The 18,590-nt window shown below is 44.8% G+C and overlaps 1 protein-coding gene across 3 annotated transcripts in view; it reads left to right on the forward strand.

Moving 5' to 3' along the window:
- The window catches only part of LOC132996611 (gamma-aminobutyric acid receptor subunit beta-3-like), a 49,883-nt gene extending 32,422 nt beyond the window's left edge, over positions 1 to 17,461 (forward strand). Inside the window, exons 5-11 of one of the 3 annotated variants that reach the window (XM_061066923.1) lie at positions 685 to 905; positions 3,380 to 3,462; positions 3,975 to 4,112; positions 9,623 to 9,775; positions 15,096 to 15,343; positions 15,705 to 15,773; positions 17,087 to 17,461. In XM_061066923.1, coding sequence (XP_060922906.1) covers positions 685 to 905; positions 3,380 to 3,462; positions 3,975 to 4,112; positions 9,623 to 9,775; positions 15,096 to 15,343; positions 15,705 to 15,773; positions 17,087 to 17,461 — 1,287 coding nt within the window. Of the gene's footprint in view, positions 1 to 684; positions 906 to 3,379; positions 3,463 to 3,974; positions 4,113 to 9,622; positions 9,776 to 15,095; positions 15,356 to 15,704; positions 15,774 to 17,086 lie in introns of all 3 variants that reach the window. The other 2 variants (XM_061066924.1, XM_061066925.1) reach the window with 2 other exon arrangements.
- Positions 17,462 to 18,590: the final 1,129 nt, after the last annotated feature.

Below are 18,590 nucleotides of genomic sequence, written 5' to 3' on the forward strand. Positions count from 1 at the left end.
AGGGTGACGGGGGGGGCTGGAACCAATCTCAGCTGAGGGGAAACCGCCGGCGTATCGATTAATCAATAATGGGAAATGATCCAGGCCCAGTGAGGCTGCAGCAGTCAAATGAGCTTTTCTCCAGAAGCTGTTCACTTTGACCAACACTACGAGTGTGTTTCAGTCCAAACAATCGACCCTTTGAGATTTCGTCCTTTTGATTTTGTGTGTTTGGGAAAAACAGGACATATTCCTATTTGACTCACAGATTTCAGTCCCATTCGCGGAGAGAATAACAGCAGAGCTCCAACACCAGTAGCTGGACTTGAATCTAAACTGCTAATCAAAGTACAAACAGGCTTATTAGAATAAAACCAAAAGATAACACGTGTTTATCTTTTCATTCGGGAGCCATTACACTTTCTGAATAACTTTGTTTTTGCCGGGAACACGTTAGGACTTTGCTCGTGTGTTGGTTGAGGTTTTGTGTGAAATGTTCCACTGGAGCTGCAGCTGTGTGAGTCAGCCTGCCCACACGTTGTTGTGCACTGGGTTGTGTGTTCGGGTTTCTGTGTTTCCACGGCCCTGGTGAGAGTTTGGGTGCAGCTCGTGGGATGCTGTGTCATGTCATAGGAGCCTTATCAAATGATAAGAATCCAGTTCAACCCATTCACACTTTCACCCTTGCTGTCTTTGTCCCTGCAGGACTACACGTTGACCATGTACTTCCAGCAGTACTGGAGGGACAAGCGTCTGGCCTACGTGGGGATCCCTCTCAACTTGACCCTGGACAACCGAGTGGCCGACTCGCTGTGGGTTCCCGACACGTACTTCCTCAACGACAAGAAGTCCTTCGTCCACGGAGTCACGGTGAAGAACCGAATGATCCGCCTGCATCCTGATGGAACCGTTCTCTACGGCCTCAGGTAACCACTTCTCTGAGCTGCAACCTCATTATTCACAGTGTAGGGAAGGATGAGGTTATATATTTATTATGGATCAAAAATCAATGAAATAACTTGTGTAGGGCGGCTGTGGCTGAGGGGTAGAGTGGTCGTCCTCCAACCTGAAGGTCGGCGGTTCGATCCCCAGTCTGAACCATCTGCATGCCGAAGCGTCCTTGGGCAAGATGCTGAACCCTCAATAGCCCCCCATAGAATAACAAAGTGCTGCGAGTAGATGCACTGTATGAATGTGTGTGTGAATGGGTGAATGTGAAACTGTACTGTAAAGCGCTTTGAGTGGTCTTCATCAGACTAGAAAAGCGCTATATAAATACAAATCCATTTACCATTTAGTTATAGACTGATCTATACATTGTTGTCCTTTAAACACATTCCTCAGCCACACTGTTGCACTGGGTGACAATTGTCTTCATTCTATTGAACTGGAGCGCTGCAGTTTATTTTGAAATCCACACACAACGTCCTGCTCGCTTAAAAAACCAAATGTATGTTAATCCGCCACTGAAAATAGTCCCTGACGAATGTGGTGTTTCCCACTGTTTCTGTGATATTTGCTCAAAACGACAGAACACAGGTGTTTTATTGACATTTCCATTTTTTACACATGAAACTATATATCTGTGATGCATTTAAAACAAAATCCCCCGAGGTTGAAAGACAAATAAACTCCTGAATGAAGGTTTTAATCTTTATGAGCAGTGAAACTTGATAAACAGCAAAACATTTTACAAATCTGAGTTCTACTTGTACAGTGCACACTATTGATATATTGGACTTCAGTGAAATCGCTATTGAAGAAAAAGCGACTGCGTTGAGGATATAAATAGTTTTATGGCCCAGCCCTAAATAACTTCAGCCTCATCCTTTGATACACGTCTGAAAACTCGCTCCAGAAGTAATTATTGGACACGATGCTGCGGCACAATCCAGTTGTTTGTTCGAGGAGCTAATCCTCAATTTCTGGGCCGTGCACACGAGCCCCAGTCGCCACAACAGGCAACAAAGTGAATCTCAGGGTCAAAGTGTTCTCGGATGTTTCCCAGTGTGCAGATCATTCTCTGTGTTTAAAGCTCTGTTACACACAGCAGCACTGCGGCTGCCGGGCGGAGAATTTGGCAATTTCTCTGCCGCTGCAGCCAGAGGATTATGTGCGATGCTCAAGGGCACCTCGGCAGTGGGTTGTCTTAAAACAGGGTAGTTCCATTCTGAACAGTTTGGAAGGTTAATGTGCAGCTGCTGTTGTGTGTTTGTGTGGTGAAGCTGTTGTTTTGAGTTCCCATTGATCTTTGCTGGTTCAGAAGAGTCAGTGTGATCATGAATATGGAAGCTTGCTTTGAATTATTAGACTGCAGAGAGAGAGAGAGAGAAGTGTGCGGGCCCGTGTGCGTCCCTGCATGTGTGCCTACATGCATGTGTGTGTTGTGTTGATACTTAACAGTCATGCAGCCGCGCTCGCTTACGCAACTGGAGTTCACAGCACTTAGCCTCGCGGGCTACTTATAGAGCTCTCGATGCTTTCAGCAGATCAGAGAGAGAGAGAGATGTGTGACGTGCTGTTTGTGATATGAAGCCTTATGTAAATGTGTCAGGTGAAGCCGGATACACATTCCTAACATGTGTACTACGAACTTATGTGTGTTTAACTAATGATTAGTCGGAACAAAGTCTAAACATTTACTTTATATAGTGACTGGAAAGGCAGAAGCTATACAATACAAATTGAATAGAATAGAACCACTTCCTGTTTGGCAATTTGTCTTTTTGTCGCTGCGATGCTTTATGTATCGAGTTGAATTACAGAGCTTTTATTTTGAAATAGCCAATATGCAATGTAGGAAAGAATAGGAAAGAAAGTTAAGAGCTTTTTATGATTTCAAAAAATACTTACACCTGGACGTGTGTTTTAATGCAGCTCAGACTGAATAAGTGAAGCCGGCCTCCATCTCAACAACCTAATAATATAACAAGTTGTATCATATAATGTAATGTGTAAAGTGTGTTGCGTCACTGTACGGTTTCATAGAGTTTGTGTAACCTCAGCTGCATAAGAACATAATCTCCCGGCTCCACATCCGAGTCTGAGGCTGAATGCAGAAACATCCAGTGGCCTCCTGCCAAGCAGCCGGCTCCTAATCAGGCCAGACTTTGACTAAATCATTTCGAATTTGCATTTCACTTTGCTGCTTATTTTAAACTGTCTGCAGCCGATTGAGCTCAGACGTCCGATAGACAGAAGGGAATCCTCCTCCCGACCAAGTGCTGTCACCTCAACGCTTTAATCCAACTTCATTTAAACGGGTCCAGAGAAAGTGATTCCTCCTCGTTCCCTGCCCGTCCATCTTCTCTCCGATACACTTTGTAAATCACACACCGGGTCTGGAATAGATTCTCTCCGGCTTCCCCTCTCTTACCCCACATGTGTCATCTCTCCGCAGGATAACGACCACGGCGGCGTGCATGATGGATCTCAGGAGGTATCCCCTGGACGAGCAGAACTGCACCCTGGAGATAGAGAGCTGTGAGTAGAGAGGCCTCAGGAAACGGACAGGGATTCAGTTTCAGTGAACCTGGATTCATTATTTTGTTATAAATATGTGGTGGGGGGGGTTTTACTGTATATGACGGGTTGCAGACCTGCTTGTTATCTGCTCGCCCCTATTATCAGGGACCCGGCTGCAGTTGGTGCTCTAAGATCCTTTAAGATTTGTTTTTATTAGAAGTATTGGAATCTAGTGGAATAATAAAAGTGAAGCCAGAGCTGCCAACGACAGAGGAGAGATTTCAGCAATTTTTTTCCAAACTATTTTCTGAACTGAAATGATCCCGTTAACGAGTCGACTTTCAAAGCAACGTCTGGTTCTTGGAAACCACTTCAAACGATTTTTATGTCTTCCCAAATGTCAGAGCACGGATGCTCGGCAAAACACTGAATATCTCGGTCTCCAGTGTTGCTCAGACAGATGGTTACACCTTGGTGTGTGTGTCTGTGTGTGTGTGTGTGTGTGTGTGTGTGTGTGTGTGTGTGTGCAGATGGCTACACCACGGACGACATCGAGTTCTACTGGAAAGGAGGCGAGACGGCTGTGACCGGGGTGACGCGAATCGAGTTGCCTCAGTTCTCCATCGTCGACTACAAGCTGGTGTCCAGAAACGTTGTCTTTTCCACAGGTAAACGAGGCACCCCCACGTGTTGTGTTGTGTTGTGTTGTGTTGTGTGTCTTTCTCCAGCCTTCACACTCTACACTCCCTTTATGGAAAATGCACGACAGGCCGACAAGTGCGTGTTGCATTCTAGATGATATCACTCACATCACATCAAGCGCTGGCCTGTTTTCAAGCGTATTATTTAATCCATTTCTGCTGCAAACCTTTTCTGTGCCAACGCTGTTGATCTTTACTCCTCAGAGTCAGAGTTGTGTTTCTCTGAGCTTCTAATTGGGTTGATTTGAGGGAAGCACACGGTCTTTGAAGTTTCTCCCCACGTGTCTCTGCAACACGCCGTAAACGCCGAGATTTACACGGTGAATCTGGTCCGTGTCGCGGCGGCTCTTGACCTTTCGAGAGGGGATCTCAGAACTAATGGATGTTATTTCTGGTTATTTCATTCTGACGTGGAAGGTGGCTCCGATCAATTCAGTCACTCAATACAACCAGTGTCAGAGGAGCAGGTTGATCTTTAAACTGGACACGATGGTTTCGAACATCAAGTTTTGTTTCTAACATGAAATAGACTTTAATAGATATGACTTAACAATGAGAGTTTTGGGGGAAATCAGCCGTTTTAGAGATTATCATTTCATCTGCTTGTGTTCACAGCTCATATCTAACAGGTGTGTGAGTGTGGTTGGATCAGTTTTCACCAAAAACTACCACACGACTGTCATTACATTTAGATTTGAATGTTGCTCCATTGTTATTAATGCCTTTTCCCTCTATGCTCTAAGAGGGACTTACTCACAAAAACCCAACAAGAAAGGTCCAAGGCCCAACAGCCCCCTTTATAAATCTCAAGTCAAGCCACATAAAGTAGATATCTAAATCTATAGATATAATAGATATAATATGCCAGATTTTTGTGGAAAAGTAAAAATCAACCCCTTTTAAAGAAAGTGAAAAACAGTTCCTGGATCTGCTTCTTTCCCCAGAGGCAATGGGAAAGAAACGTCCCAGAGGATTTCCCGTCCTCCCACCGAGTTTCGTGGAAATCCTTTAATTAATTTTCTGTTTAATCGTAGTTACAAACAAGCAGAGCAAAGGGGCGGGGCCACAGCAGCACGACCTTCAGGGAGGCAAAAAGGCAAAAACTAAAAAAATGATCTTCTGTGAGATCACGTAAACTGTTTTAACTTTGGATTGAAAGTTGCATCCTCACACATATTCAGCAAATAGTTGGGAAAAAGTATTTCTAGTCTCAATCAATCAGTTATTAAGGCAATTCAAATAGTTGTACACCTTCAAAATAAAAGTATATGATGTATCTGGGTGTTCTTGTATCAGTTACATGGTAAAATACATAAATCAAACAAAGTCCACAGTGGTTTCGATGCCCTGCAGCAGATGATCCTCCGAACCCCCTCGTGAATATTCATCTATGAAACAACAAAGCAAACAAACCAACAGGAGAAGGAGGTGCGGGTAAATGTTTAGACGTTGGCGTCATCATTAACCGATGTTGAGAAACACATCAATCAGTTTTATTTATAGGTTCACGATGACGCTTTCTCCGCCCAGCGATCCATCTCTCGTGGCAATTCATTAGAAGACAGGGCAACACCTTACGGCAATTTGTCGTGTTACTGTACGAGAAAAAAAACAACATTTGCTCTGTCGTATTTCCTGTTGCAATTAATCCGCGTGGCTGTTTTGACGAAGTGTCGACGAGCAATTCAACAATCCTCCTGGCCCACGGGGGGGTTTAATATATTCGGTGAACTTTGGTGTTTATGTGCAGGCTCCTAAATTAATGAGGTTTTTTTATGTGCACATCCCAGATCGAGAACTTTAGTGACGCTCCCTAACCAAGTGTCATTTAATCTGGTCAGCGGAGACGCATTCAGGGACGAAGGGAAATAAAAAGCTCTGTGACATTTAGCGATGGCGTAATTCCTCACAGAACAGAAGTCCGGTCACACCCGGTCCAATCAGAACACAGTAAATCATTCTCTCAGGTTTCTCTCCCACCAGTGTCTGAGTCACAGCTCCAGACATCACATTGTCTTCCACCTCGTTGTGTGTCTTCCTCTCAGAACGTTGCTGCACTGCTTCCTCCATCTTTCCCTGTTTATACTGCACGCTTCTCCCAGTTCATCTGGAAATCTCCCAGTTCACTCGCTTGCTGGGAGCAGTGCACATCCCCAGTGGGTGGTGACAGTTAATCTTCAGTGTCCAGCTCTGGCAGCATGTGTGAGGAGCGGCTAATGACCAGGTTTCCTCCGCCACCAGTCGGCTTTACTTTCCCTTCTTTCCCCTCCACTGCCTCTCTCCCCCCCCCCCCCCCCCCCCCCCCCCAGTACACAGTGTAAGAGGTGTGGTTGGATGCCAATTATCCTGCTCTCTGACAGAAAAACAGCCCAGGATCTGTGGCATTAGATATTCATGCGCTATGAGGCCCACAACATTAATTATTCTTCTCCAAGCACACATCCAAACACGGCCTGAGCATGTACATACAGTGAGAATGTATAATATAACCAGACATCATGGTTACAGTAAGTATATCGATGTTTAAGTGTGTGTTAGTGGTCGATCCATTTTCTCTGCGATGATTACGGCTGTAAATATTCACTGAATCCATATTTCATGTTTTTTTGACCGACCGGGCCTTGAGATTGTTCCCCCCCATTTGTTCGGATTCTGAAAACATGAAATGCTTCATTAACAGCTTTTGAAAATAGCCCTGAAAGTAAAAACAGTCTTGAAACTAGTGCAGCTCTGAAACTCGTTATTATGCCTCAAAGCTCTTCTTCTTCTTCTTCTTCTTCTTCTTCTTCTTCTTCTTCTTCTTCTTCTTCTCCTTCTTCTTCTTCTTCTTCTCCTCTCTGCACACGAGCATGAAAGAAACCTCCCTCTCCCAATGATTTCTGGTGGTAATGACACATTTTTAAGACCTGAAATTTCACCACCACTTCTTTTGACCTTAATATCGGAAAAGGCAATTATATAAAGTATTACCTACAACTGAATAGATGTTTGTTGTCCTAAACATTTGATGCAACTTGTCTATCCTCAATATTTTATACATTTCACATCAAGTGGAAGTTGTTTTTGATGGGTAGGTTTGTTCTTTGCAAACCAGTGACAGACGTATGTGAACTGTGTGGTTGCACAGAATAAACTCGCCATTTTTATGACATAGAAGGGCGAGGCTTCTTCTGACTCACACCCCCGGTCTCCATCAGGTGAGGCCATCTCCACTGTGACCCTCCTGCCATGAGGAGGACAGAGGAGACAGCCGACCTCCTCTCCTTCTCCTCGAACTCCCATTGCTCCACCGTCGCCATCGAATCAACTTTCCAATCCTCCCTCCATCCTGTCTCCTCTCCTCCTCGGCCTCGCACATGGTGTTCCTCCCACTCGCAGATGTTGTTTGCTGTAGCAGTTACAGCCGGCACAGTTCGACTCCCACGCTCGAGCCAAACCTCAGCCTCCGCGTTTTTCTCGAACGGCGTCTGCGAGCGCCACAGAGACGGAGACGGCCTCGGTGTTTTCCGATGTAGGAGCCGCCGATAAGGAGCCATCGCAGAGAGGTTAATGGGATATTTTAAGACCTGCGACAATCTGTTCCCATATTCGCTGCAATGAAGCGTATGTTCAGCGTGTGGCAAGTTTGTTCACGGCTGCCAGAACTATGAGCCAAATATAGGAGGATCATCAAATGTGTGTAAGCCTTCCTGGCTTCACGAGATCACAAATCTGATGTAATTTACACTAAATATTCATTCACGAACTAGAATGTCACTCAACATCGATAAGTATAAAAAAAGATTCAACAAAATCCATGAATTATTCTCTGAGAAATCAATAAGTGTCAAAAATCCAACTATCCTAACTTGAGTTAACTAAATACAACTTTTAACTAACTACACAAAGTTAAAAGACACAAGGAGGGGCAGGTAATAAAACAGGAAGTTATGAAGTCAATGTGAAAATATAAAAAATATAGAAAATTCTATTCAATTTAAATGAGTCCATAAAAAAATAAGTCAAGGTACGTGTCACATTTCAACGATAATTAAATGTGCTTAACATTATAATTAAAAGGCATCATGACAAATTAAACATAAAACAAAAGAAATAATAACAAATAAAAGACTGGAATTAATTAGACATTAGTAATTATTTGATGTCATAAAAGGCGGTGCCAAGCAGAAGAGAGAGAGTCGCTGCAGTGGAGCAGAAGAAGCTGCTTCTCCGTGTTTAGTTTTGACTCTTGGGACCAAAGTGAAGTGATATGAACAGTATTCCCATAACAGCCCATAACAGAATCTTCAAAAGTAAGAGACGGAGGCAGAATCCTGACATCTCGTGTGATGGTGTTATATTTATATCTTTCACAGCAGGTCACAGTGATGCTCGACACAAACTGTAAAACAGGTGGAGAGACGGTTCAGTTAAAAATATCTTTTTTCAGGACAATACAGTAATACAGCGTGGAGCTTTTGTTCTTACCCTTGTTTCACCTGAAAGAGACACTTTGGAGATTTATTGTAATTTCTCTAATGTTTCCCTCAGTCACTGGCTCGTTTCCCACTGATCCAACACCAGACGTCACAGTGAAAGCACACGATCCTCACATGGAGTCGACCTCCTTTAAATGTAAATGCGTGTCCCAGTCAGTCAATAGCAGTTACACCAGATAATAACGTCTGACGAACAGCCGTGTTTCACCGTAACATGCTGTGGTTTTTATTGCGATCCGACGGTGGAGCTCTGAATATTAATGGCACCGTGTGATTTCAGAGTGACTCTCGATCCAACTCCACACGCGGCGCAGTCAATTGGACCCACGCTCGCCACAAGTAGCTTTGGCTGAAACCCACGGCTCGTCAATTGCAGCCTAATGGCCCCCCCCTTCTCCTGCAATGGAAACCGAAAATGGAAAAATAGCTCGGTATAGTGGGTGTAACGAACCGTAGATTCAATCCACGAGGACACATAGGCTGCAGAGCCTGATGAGAAATCCCACAGGCAGTTATCAAATTCCGAGTCATGGGTAAGCGATGGGAGAAATGCTTCCTCATAGCAAATCACGTTTAGGAATATTGTTTCGTGTTCCTGAGTGATGATGCACGGGAGGCGCGTTTATTAATCTTTCATTCCCGCTGTGGGGTCGAATCCCAGCGAATCATGCCGTGAATTATGAGATGTGGAGAAGTGATGAATCAAAATGTCCTGATATCTTTAGCACCAGCGTGAATATTGTGTCAATCAATGGGAAACGGGGCTACAGGCTTGTGTGCGTGCGAGAGAGACAGAGAGAGAGAGAGGGATGGAGGGAGGGAGAGAGTCCGTATGGTTTTTAAGCTAGTGATGGGGATGCTTGTTGCCATGGCAATAGAATCCAACCCATGCTGTCCGAGTTGTCATGGAAACTGAAACCAAAACACAAGGTGTCCCTGTGTGCTCCTTGGAGTTCTGTACGTTTGATGCTGTCCCTCTCTCTCTCTCTCTCTCCTCAGGTGCCTACCCTCGACTGTCGCTGAGCTTCAAGCTGAAGAGGAACATCGGCTACTTCATCCTGCAGACCTACATGCCATCCATCCTGATTACCATCCTCTCCTGGGTCTCCTTCTGGATCAACTATGACGCGTCGGCCGCCCGAGTGGCTCTAGGTAAGAGGCAGCTGGTCAGATGCAGGTATCTGGTTTTATCTGATGAGTTCAGGGACCAGAGGGAGATGATGGAACCCCAGAAGCGATTCTTCTTCATGAACACTAGGCTCCTATTTGTGATCGTGGGATTAGCTGGAAATTGGTGGGGCTGAATGTAAATGGGTTTGAAGCACATTTCCATTATGTCTGCGCGACCTTGACTGGGCCCTAACTGGGTCACACCTCACGCCTGTAGCTGCTGTGGTCACGGAGAGAAGCCTGCAGGAGCTATAAATACACCACATCCCTAATGAGCGTCAGTTTCACTCCTTATTGCGGCGGGCCTGTGTGGGGGGGGGGCCGGGGCCCACTCACTGCAGGGCTCCTGTGAGCAGTAAACAAGGCAGAGACGGACTCTCTGTTGAAGTGTTGACTGCTTCCACACGACTTCTCAGGCAGGAGCAATAATCATAATGTGAGCCCGACTTGATAACGACCTCCTAAAACCAGAGGGTTGTTAAAAAAACTTTAATTCCTCAGCCTCCGAGTCATTAGATTGTTCTTTTATTGATTTATTGTCTTGCTTATATTGTAACTGGGTTTAAGAAAGTGATAAAAGCCTCCAAACCAAGTTTTCTATCATTAAACTTGGAGGGAAGGTTTGACAGGTAACCTCCAGTTTCTGTTGGTTAATTAATGAGTGAAATAATAAATTATATTTATTACATAACCAACTAACATTAAGAGACCTAAATGATTGTGTTAATCATAGAGTTTAGAACAAGCTCACATTATCAGATTCCCTTCAGGGACTAATACTGAAGATTATCTCCAAACTGGCTCAGATACAATCATTCATTCACCAGAGTCCTGCAACGTGCAAACTTTCCCAACTCACCTTCCTTACGCCAAGTGATGCCAAGAGAATGGAAACACAGATTCGGAATGTGAGTCTTGTAATGAGCCTAATTTAATATACTATATAAATACACACGGTCCAGAGCAGGTCCAGGTGGTTTGTGGTGGAGTCTCATGTCCCCCGGGGAACGTCTCAGGCTTTGATCTGTCCGTGCCAATTGCCGGCTGCTTTGATCATCTTCACGTGGACGGGTAATGGAACAGTAACGACCTCAACACGTCATGATGCTTTTTGGAAAACAAGCCGTGATCCATCACCTGTCTGCAGCCCTGTGATCCACAGGAGCACAAAGCTTATTAGAGACTGGGATGGATCCGTGTGCACAGACTTTAATGTGTTTTACATCTCCCTTAATTTGCCATGAACTGGTTTGCTTTCCTTTGTTCAGGGATGCAGCAATATGTGGTCATTACTGTACTGTGTGTGTGTGTTTGTGTGTGTGTGTGTGTGTGTGTGTGTGTGTGTGTGTGTGTGTGTGTGTGTGTGTGTGTGTGTGTGTGTGTGTGTGTGTGTGTGTGTGTGTGTGTGTGTGTGTGTGTGTGTGTGTGTGTGTGTGTGTGTGTTTACGAGCAATATCTGGCTTGTGCCTCCTCAGCTTAGAGGCAACCGAGGGCCCATTCACTCCTCCTGATGGATCATTAGGAACATTTCACCTTTATAGTGCATGGGAATGTGTGTGTGTTTGTGTGTCTCTGTGTGTGTGTGGGGGGTGGGGGGGCAGTAAGAGCAGTGTAATGATCAGGGAGAAATCAATTGGAGGAGGCGGCAGGAAAACAATTGAGTTGTTTTAAAGGAGAATCTAATTTTCCTGAGCAGTTTTGAAGGATTGTAAAGTTCCTCAGTCACGCCCCTTTGTTCGTTACCATCTTATCTGTTATATACTTGAAGACCAATGTCGTCTGTATGAATATGAGAATGAAAGAACAAGGAAATGTTTTGGACAATCTGAAGTGGTACATGGCTGTTAATATTGAGGTGAGATAATATGTAGTAATTGTTAGTTTTCAATCATAAACACTGATGTATATATTTCCGATATTATAACAATTATTCTTGCCAGTGCCTTTTGAGTACTTAATGCTTTATGTACTAATTTCTAGAAGAGCGGGGGGGGGTGGGCATTAGCTGTTATCACTCTGCCTAATGGTGGACTCACTAGTTGGGAGTGGGGCTCGCCGGGCGTTATTCCAGACCTCTGGAAACTCGTTTTTCTCAATCAGCGACTCACCAAACAAGACGAATGTGAGAAACGCTGCTCATGCTAACGAGAGGTCGCCGACAATCTGTGGCGCCTGCAGGTGATGGATGGAGGCGTCCAATCAACACCGCTGTGATTTACCTCCCGGGGCCGAGGGCGCCGTGCAGCTACCCCAGCGCCGCCCGTCCTTTATTGCCTCCCGCGTGATACCTCGTCCTCTTTACGATGTCGGGCCGTGGCTGCTAATGGTCTATTGGCTCGTGATTAGAGGAGATTTGATTGCTGTGCGCCTCTGTTGCTGCAGTTGAGGTGGAAAAGAGACTCAGGGACATACACCAGGAGAGGAGAGGGGGGAGGGGATGGAGAGAAGAGGGGCATGTAGGTGTAGAGGTAGAGGAATGGGGGGGAGAGGATGATAACAGTAGGATGAGACAGAGAGAGAGGGCGAGGGCGAGAGAGACGGAAAAAGACAGAGAGGGAGAGAAACCCTGTAAACTATATTTCTCCCCGGAGAGTGGAAACGGCGTGATGAAAAAAAGGAGGGGAGGCCCGTGACGAGCGAGCGGCGCCTTGATTAAATTGTCCGAAAAAGGGAGCGAGGGAGGGAGAGGATGAGGAATGGAGGAATGGATGGAGGGAGAGAGGGAGGGAGGGAGGGAGAGAGAGGGAGCAAAAGCACAGAGAGTAATGGCACAGCGGAGAGAACACCTATAAAGAACAAGGCTGTCGTTAAGCAGAAGGGAGGGAGGGGGGGCGGGGGGGCAGCGACACACAACCTGTGCGGTCGAGCTAATTCACATTCACACCTTGTGACAACACACATACATTCACACACATGAGGCTGTTAGCCTTGTAATGTGCCAGTAAATCACAGTAAGGGCTGCGGCAACCTTAGCTTCCCCCCCCCCCCAGCCCCTGTCTCTTCACTGTACACACACACACACACACACACACACACACACACACTCTCTCACACACACACACACGCACACACAGACACACACTACACACAGACACACAACCCAGCTACTGATAGGCTCCATTTATCTCGAACACAGACAGATATATTTGAGCGGAGACATATCTGCCACATACGTGTAATGAGACCAAACGTTGTGTTGTTGTGTTGATGTGTTGCAGGTCATGTGTGTGTGCGTGAGTGTGGTGACACGTATGAGCATTGGCTGCCACATGTGATTTGCAGTGTGACCCTGAAAAATACACAACACATAACACACTAGATACAGGACACATGACATATGCGGTACATGCATGTTTCCTGTCTTTGTGTATTTGTTGTCCTGTTGACAAACTATTGACATTTCACCTAAACTAGTTAATATTCACATTAAAGTCAACAAAATGCAATTATTCCTTGATTTTACTGTGAACACTTTGGGTACCAAATACTGATCATTTCAGTCGAAGAAATCCTCCAAGAGAGAAAAATAGATTTAGATTTAGATTTGTAAAATAGATTTACATTTTTCTCACTTTATGACTGGACACTGGGATGAACTCCACGTTTCACTCAGTTATAAAACGTTGACCAAATTATCTTATATATTCTCCCTGCTGTTAAGAACAAATCAATTGAAAATGATATAAATGTATGACACAAAACTGAAATGGCATAAAAACTAACAGAATATTACAGAATAAAAATAACAGAATACAGAAAACACAACAAAATACACAAACACGGACTTAATTGTTGTTTTCAGTCATCGTCTTCCTCCTCCTCCTGTTTTCGTCGTGTGTTTGTGTATTTTGTAGTGTTTTCTGTATTCACTTCTCCTTCTGCTTTGTGATGTATTTCCTTGTTTTTCCTGTCTTTGTGTATTTGTTGTCTTTCTGTTTTCGTTGTGTGTTTTGCTGTGTTGTCTGTACTTTGCAGAGTACATCCTGTCAGTCTGGTGCAGAGGTTGTGTTGTCACTCGCTCCCGTGTTGTGCGTGTGTTGTGCGTGTGTTGTGCGTGTGTTGTGCGTCTCCTCAGTCGCAGTGCGTCGCTCGCCCAAGGCCACGGACAGAAACCTGCAGCAAATTCCATTTCGCCTCAGCTGTGTGTCATTTCTCACTTAACATCTCTTTGTGTTACGCTGGAGGTGTGAAGGTGCCTTTCTGTGGCTGATGGGCGACTCCCAGTCTCCCCAGTACCTTAGTGGTTGAGGTTACTAAGAGCCCGGGGGGGGGGGGGGGGGGACGCACACAGCACCATTCTAATGAGTTCCTCCTGCTCGATGACCATGGGGCAGTCGCTTGTTCCAACGCAGACCTTTTGAATTTCAATGAAGCCGAGGTTACGTGCTCACCTGGTGAAATAAGAACAAACATGAGAGAGATCAGAAAATTGTTTTATAACGTCCCCCCCCCCACACTCTCTTTCTCTCTGACTCTTTTAATCCCACAGTGTAGAGAAAGACGTCCGAGGATCAAATGATTGTTTGTAATTTTATCTGTTTTCATGATTACTATTTCAAACTTCTTCTGCAATTATACTTATTTAGTATAAATAGAATAAAATATAGCATTTACTAAATCTAGAAATTAGTACATGAAGCATTAAGTACTCAAAAGGCACTTCTGGCAAGAATGAGGGTTATAATATGGAAAATATATTTAAGTGTGTATTTACAGATGTCAGTATTCATGATTGAAAATCAACAATTACTATATATTATCTCACCTCAATATTAACAGCTATGCACCACTTCAGATTGTCCAAAACATCTCCTTGTTCTCATATTCATACAGACAACATTGGTCTTCAAATATATAACAGGCTATCTACATTTCATTTTAAAATACAATATTATAATTTTAGAGGGCAAAGCAGCATTTCTTTTTTTCCTCTCACTGGGTCAATCTTCCTCTTAACTGGCGGAGGAGTCGCAGAACAAACACATTTTCTATAAAATCCTTGTTTCTATAGTAACACCTCAGACATCTGTTGGAGTTTTTCTCTCCGACGTGACCTTAAGGTTCCTGAGGAGATGTAGCATCTGCTCAGAAGCTGGAGGAATCCGTTAAGAGTGGTTCACGCTCCGACAGGTTTTTAACTAATTAATCCCCGGGTTTACCGGCAATGATAAACATGTCTGAAAATTCAAAAACTTGAGTTAATCCTATAAATGAAGCAGAATGAATTAATCCAGGTAGAAGTGTTGTTTTGTTTGAGAAACGAGGAAATGGATTCCAACCCGTAGTTTGCTCCTCCTCACAGGCATCACCACGGTGCTCACCATGACAACCATCAACACCCACCTGAGGGAGACGCTGCCCAAGATCCCCTACGTGAAGGCCATCGACATGTACCTGATGGGCTGCTTCGTCATGGTCTTCCTCGCCCTGCTGGAGTACGCCTTCGTCAACTACATCTTCTTCGGGCGGGGCCCTCAGATGCAGAAGAAGCTGGCGGAGAAGGCGGAGAAGGCCAACAACGAGCGGGCGGCCAAGTACGACGCCGCGAGGGTGAGTCGGGACGTGAGGAGCGTTTGTGATTAGAAGTGTCCGTGGGTAGAAGGAGTGAAGAGAATCGATAGATAAACAACAGTGAGTGTGTCGGGTCAGGTTCAGCATGAGGAGCTTGTTGTTATTGATTTCTGTAGAAATGTTCTTTGCCTGTAGGAGACGTGTGGAATGAAGAATGAATGTTTCCTGACCTCTGCAGAATAGTTCTTCTTCTTAACCCTTTTTTCGTCACAACAGGAAAATGTTCGACTTGATTTAAACTTGATTGCAGGTTATTTTGAGGCCCTTGTTTCCGCCCCGGAGCCCAACATCTGTGGGTTTTCAGGTTTGTTCTTGTGGCTGAACATGTCTATCTCCTCAGGAGGCAGGTTGTAGGACCGCGTCCCTTAAACGCTCCAATCAGGTTAGAGGTCTTCGCCACTCGCGCTCGGTGAGTTGTCTGTTCACCGGGACTCTCCGACCTCCTCGAGTCAACTCTGCCATTGCCATTCGCCGACATGGATGTTTTTTTTCGTTTCTTATTTGATTTTTAGATGTTTCTTTTTGCCTCTTAATGCAAAACTCTTCTCCATCCATGCAATGAGTCAAGCGACGACAGACATCTCCATGACGCCGAGTTTCCATCCGGACTTTTCTTCCACCGCATTGAAACGACCTCATGCTCGATTCCACCGTGGTGAACGTTGTCGCTGCCGATCCGAGCCTGTCACCCCCCCCTCAGGGTTGAATGCATGCTGTCTGTGGATCCTCATTGAAATCTTCATTGAAATCATCACCACCAGCCACATCTCTCATGTCAGGATGCCGTGAACCAGCGGTTGGAGACGTCCCCTGGGATGAAGTCTAGAATAGATTTAGTGTCTCATCTAGAGAAAGTATGTAACGGTGCTCATGTGCTTCGCTGGGAACTGTGAAGCTTCCACAGTTTCTCCATTTGCATGAACGACCGCCATTGACCATTGCTGTTGGTTTGCTTTGTGGCGCACACATCACTGGCATGGAGTGTGACACTGTGTGGTTCCATTCAAGTGTTGCACAGAAATTACAGGAAAAGTCGAACTTCAGTAAAGACAAATTAATGACAGGTTCAAATAAAATAGAGAAAAATATGAATTAATAACAGCGATGGATTAATGTCCCTTACAACATCAGAAAATCTAAAAATGCTGCAGTCAAGGGAAAAACTGGAACTTGACCTTACCTCCTGTGACCTGTACTAATTGTACCACTATATTCTTAAATGGTCTCCTTGATTAGCACTAGGACTGATTGTCAGTGACTCAGTGGACCACCGTGTCATATCAAACACAAGTTGGGCCTGAAGCTGCTCCACTGGTCCACATGAGCTTTTCAATCCAGAGGAAAAAAGGTTTCATAGTGACGATGCACCGAGATAAAGAATCCACATGTCAAATCAGGAGCAAAAGCCAAGCATTGGATTATTGGAGCTTTATTTGAGAGAATGAAATTTAAAACACTGGATGGATTAAGAGGCAACAGGCCTCTGGGCACAGACTTGTAAAGGCCGACCATGTGTCCAGCATATTAATGACTAGTAAACATCCAGATGAAAAGAGGGCTGGGCCCCCTCGGACCCCTGAGCCGACCAGTTGGCCCCTCCAGTAATTCTACCAGGACGTCCACACGTCATTACCTCGAGTGCCTTAAACCTTTCCGTAGATTCCTCTTTAGCTCTTTCCTTTTCTTTGCACTAAATTATTGTAATTTCCACCGTCCCTCCAGGCGGAGCCCCACGGCCACGGGAACGTGCTGCTCACCACGCTGGAGATCCACAACGAGGTGGGGGCCGGCGAGATCACCACCAGCCTGGCGGACATTAGGAACTCTCAGTCCATGGTGCAGCTGGACAGCACGGCCTCCACGCACATCCAGTACCGGAAGCCGAGCAGCGGCGGCAACGGGCCGCGCTCCGGCAGCCGCGTGTCTCTGGACCGGTCCGCGGCGTTGAAGCGCAGCCGCCTGCGCAGACGGTCCTCGCAGCTGAAAATCAAAATCCCCGACCTGACGGATGTAAACGCCATCGACCGCTGGTCACGGATCATCTTCCCCTCCGTCTTCTCACTGTTCAACCTTGTCTACTGGCTCTACTATGTGTGATTGGACCGTCTCGTTGAGGTGTTTGGTGTCGTTTGATTTTTAATTTTCATTTTGTTTGATTTTCTTCCTTTTTCTGTTGCTTTTATACACGATGGAATATGTGTGGACGTTGTAGAGTTAAAAGACTGAAGCAGCACAAGACAAAACAAAACTGAGAGAGACGCCCGAGTTTTGGACCAAGTTCTCGTCGAAGTTGTTTTTATATTTGAAGTCATTGAATCCTTCGTAGGTCTTTTTATTTTCTGAAGTATGTACTGTAACTGGGACTTGTGACCATTTCCCAACACTCTCCCTCTCAGTAACGTGTAAATAGACAGATACAAAGCCAGCAATTGAGTAAACGATTCAATGTTTGCAAAAAGAAAAGCCAAACGAACGAGGAAAACAGTCGATGCAAGGAGTTTTCTAACCACAAAAAAAACTTTATACAACACAGCAGGTCAGATGAGTGCGAACAATTTGTAAAACTTCATTAGCCAAACTAACGTACCCTATGCACTCTTACTGCATGCAACGATCTGCCATAGAGGAACAGTAACGGCACAACTTTACAGAAGAGACTCTGTCTATGTGTATTTGTTTATAGCGTTGATAATATATAATATACTTGCTATTGACTTTATGGTTGATCTGGGGAACCTTTACTCAAACGCTCTCATTTAAAGGGGAGGAAGTCGCCGCCCTCTGTTCAGGACGACCGGGACTCAGGTTTGGAATTTTTTGCTATTTGGCCTCTTTTCCTCGACAAAAGAAGAGCGTCACTGAAATATCCTATTTTTATTTGCTTTTGGTAATTTGATACGTAGACTTAAAGAAAGAGAAGAAGCACAAATACGAGTAAAAACTGCCATTTTTCACTTCTGACTTCTCGCAGCGACAGAATTGCACTCAAAATTTCTCAAACTTCCTCAAAGTTACTTTCAAACAACTGCCAAGGGCCTTTTGGGCGACACGGTTACTCAACCCATGAAATATGATAGTATTTTTGTACTCTGCGTCTTCAGGTATTCATTTGACTTTTTGTTTTCTTTTGCTCAACACTAACTCTGCTGCGACGAGGGAGCGGAGGAATGAAAACCCTTTGTTTTTGTACATAAGTACATAGGTGTGTATATATACATGTAGTGTG

Source organism: Limanda limanda, chromosome 23, assembly GCF_963576545.1.
Source record: "Limanda limanda chromosome 23, fLimLim1.1, whole genome shotgun sequence".
NCBI lineage: Eukaryota > Metazoa > Chordata > Actinopteri > Pleuronectiformes > Pleuronectidae > Limanda > Limanda limanda.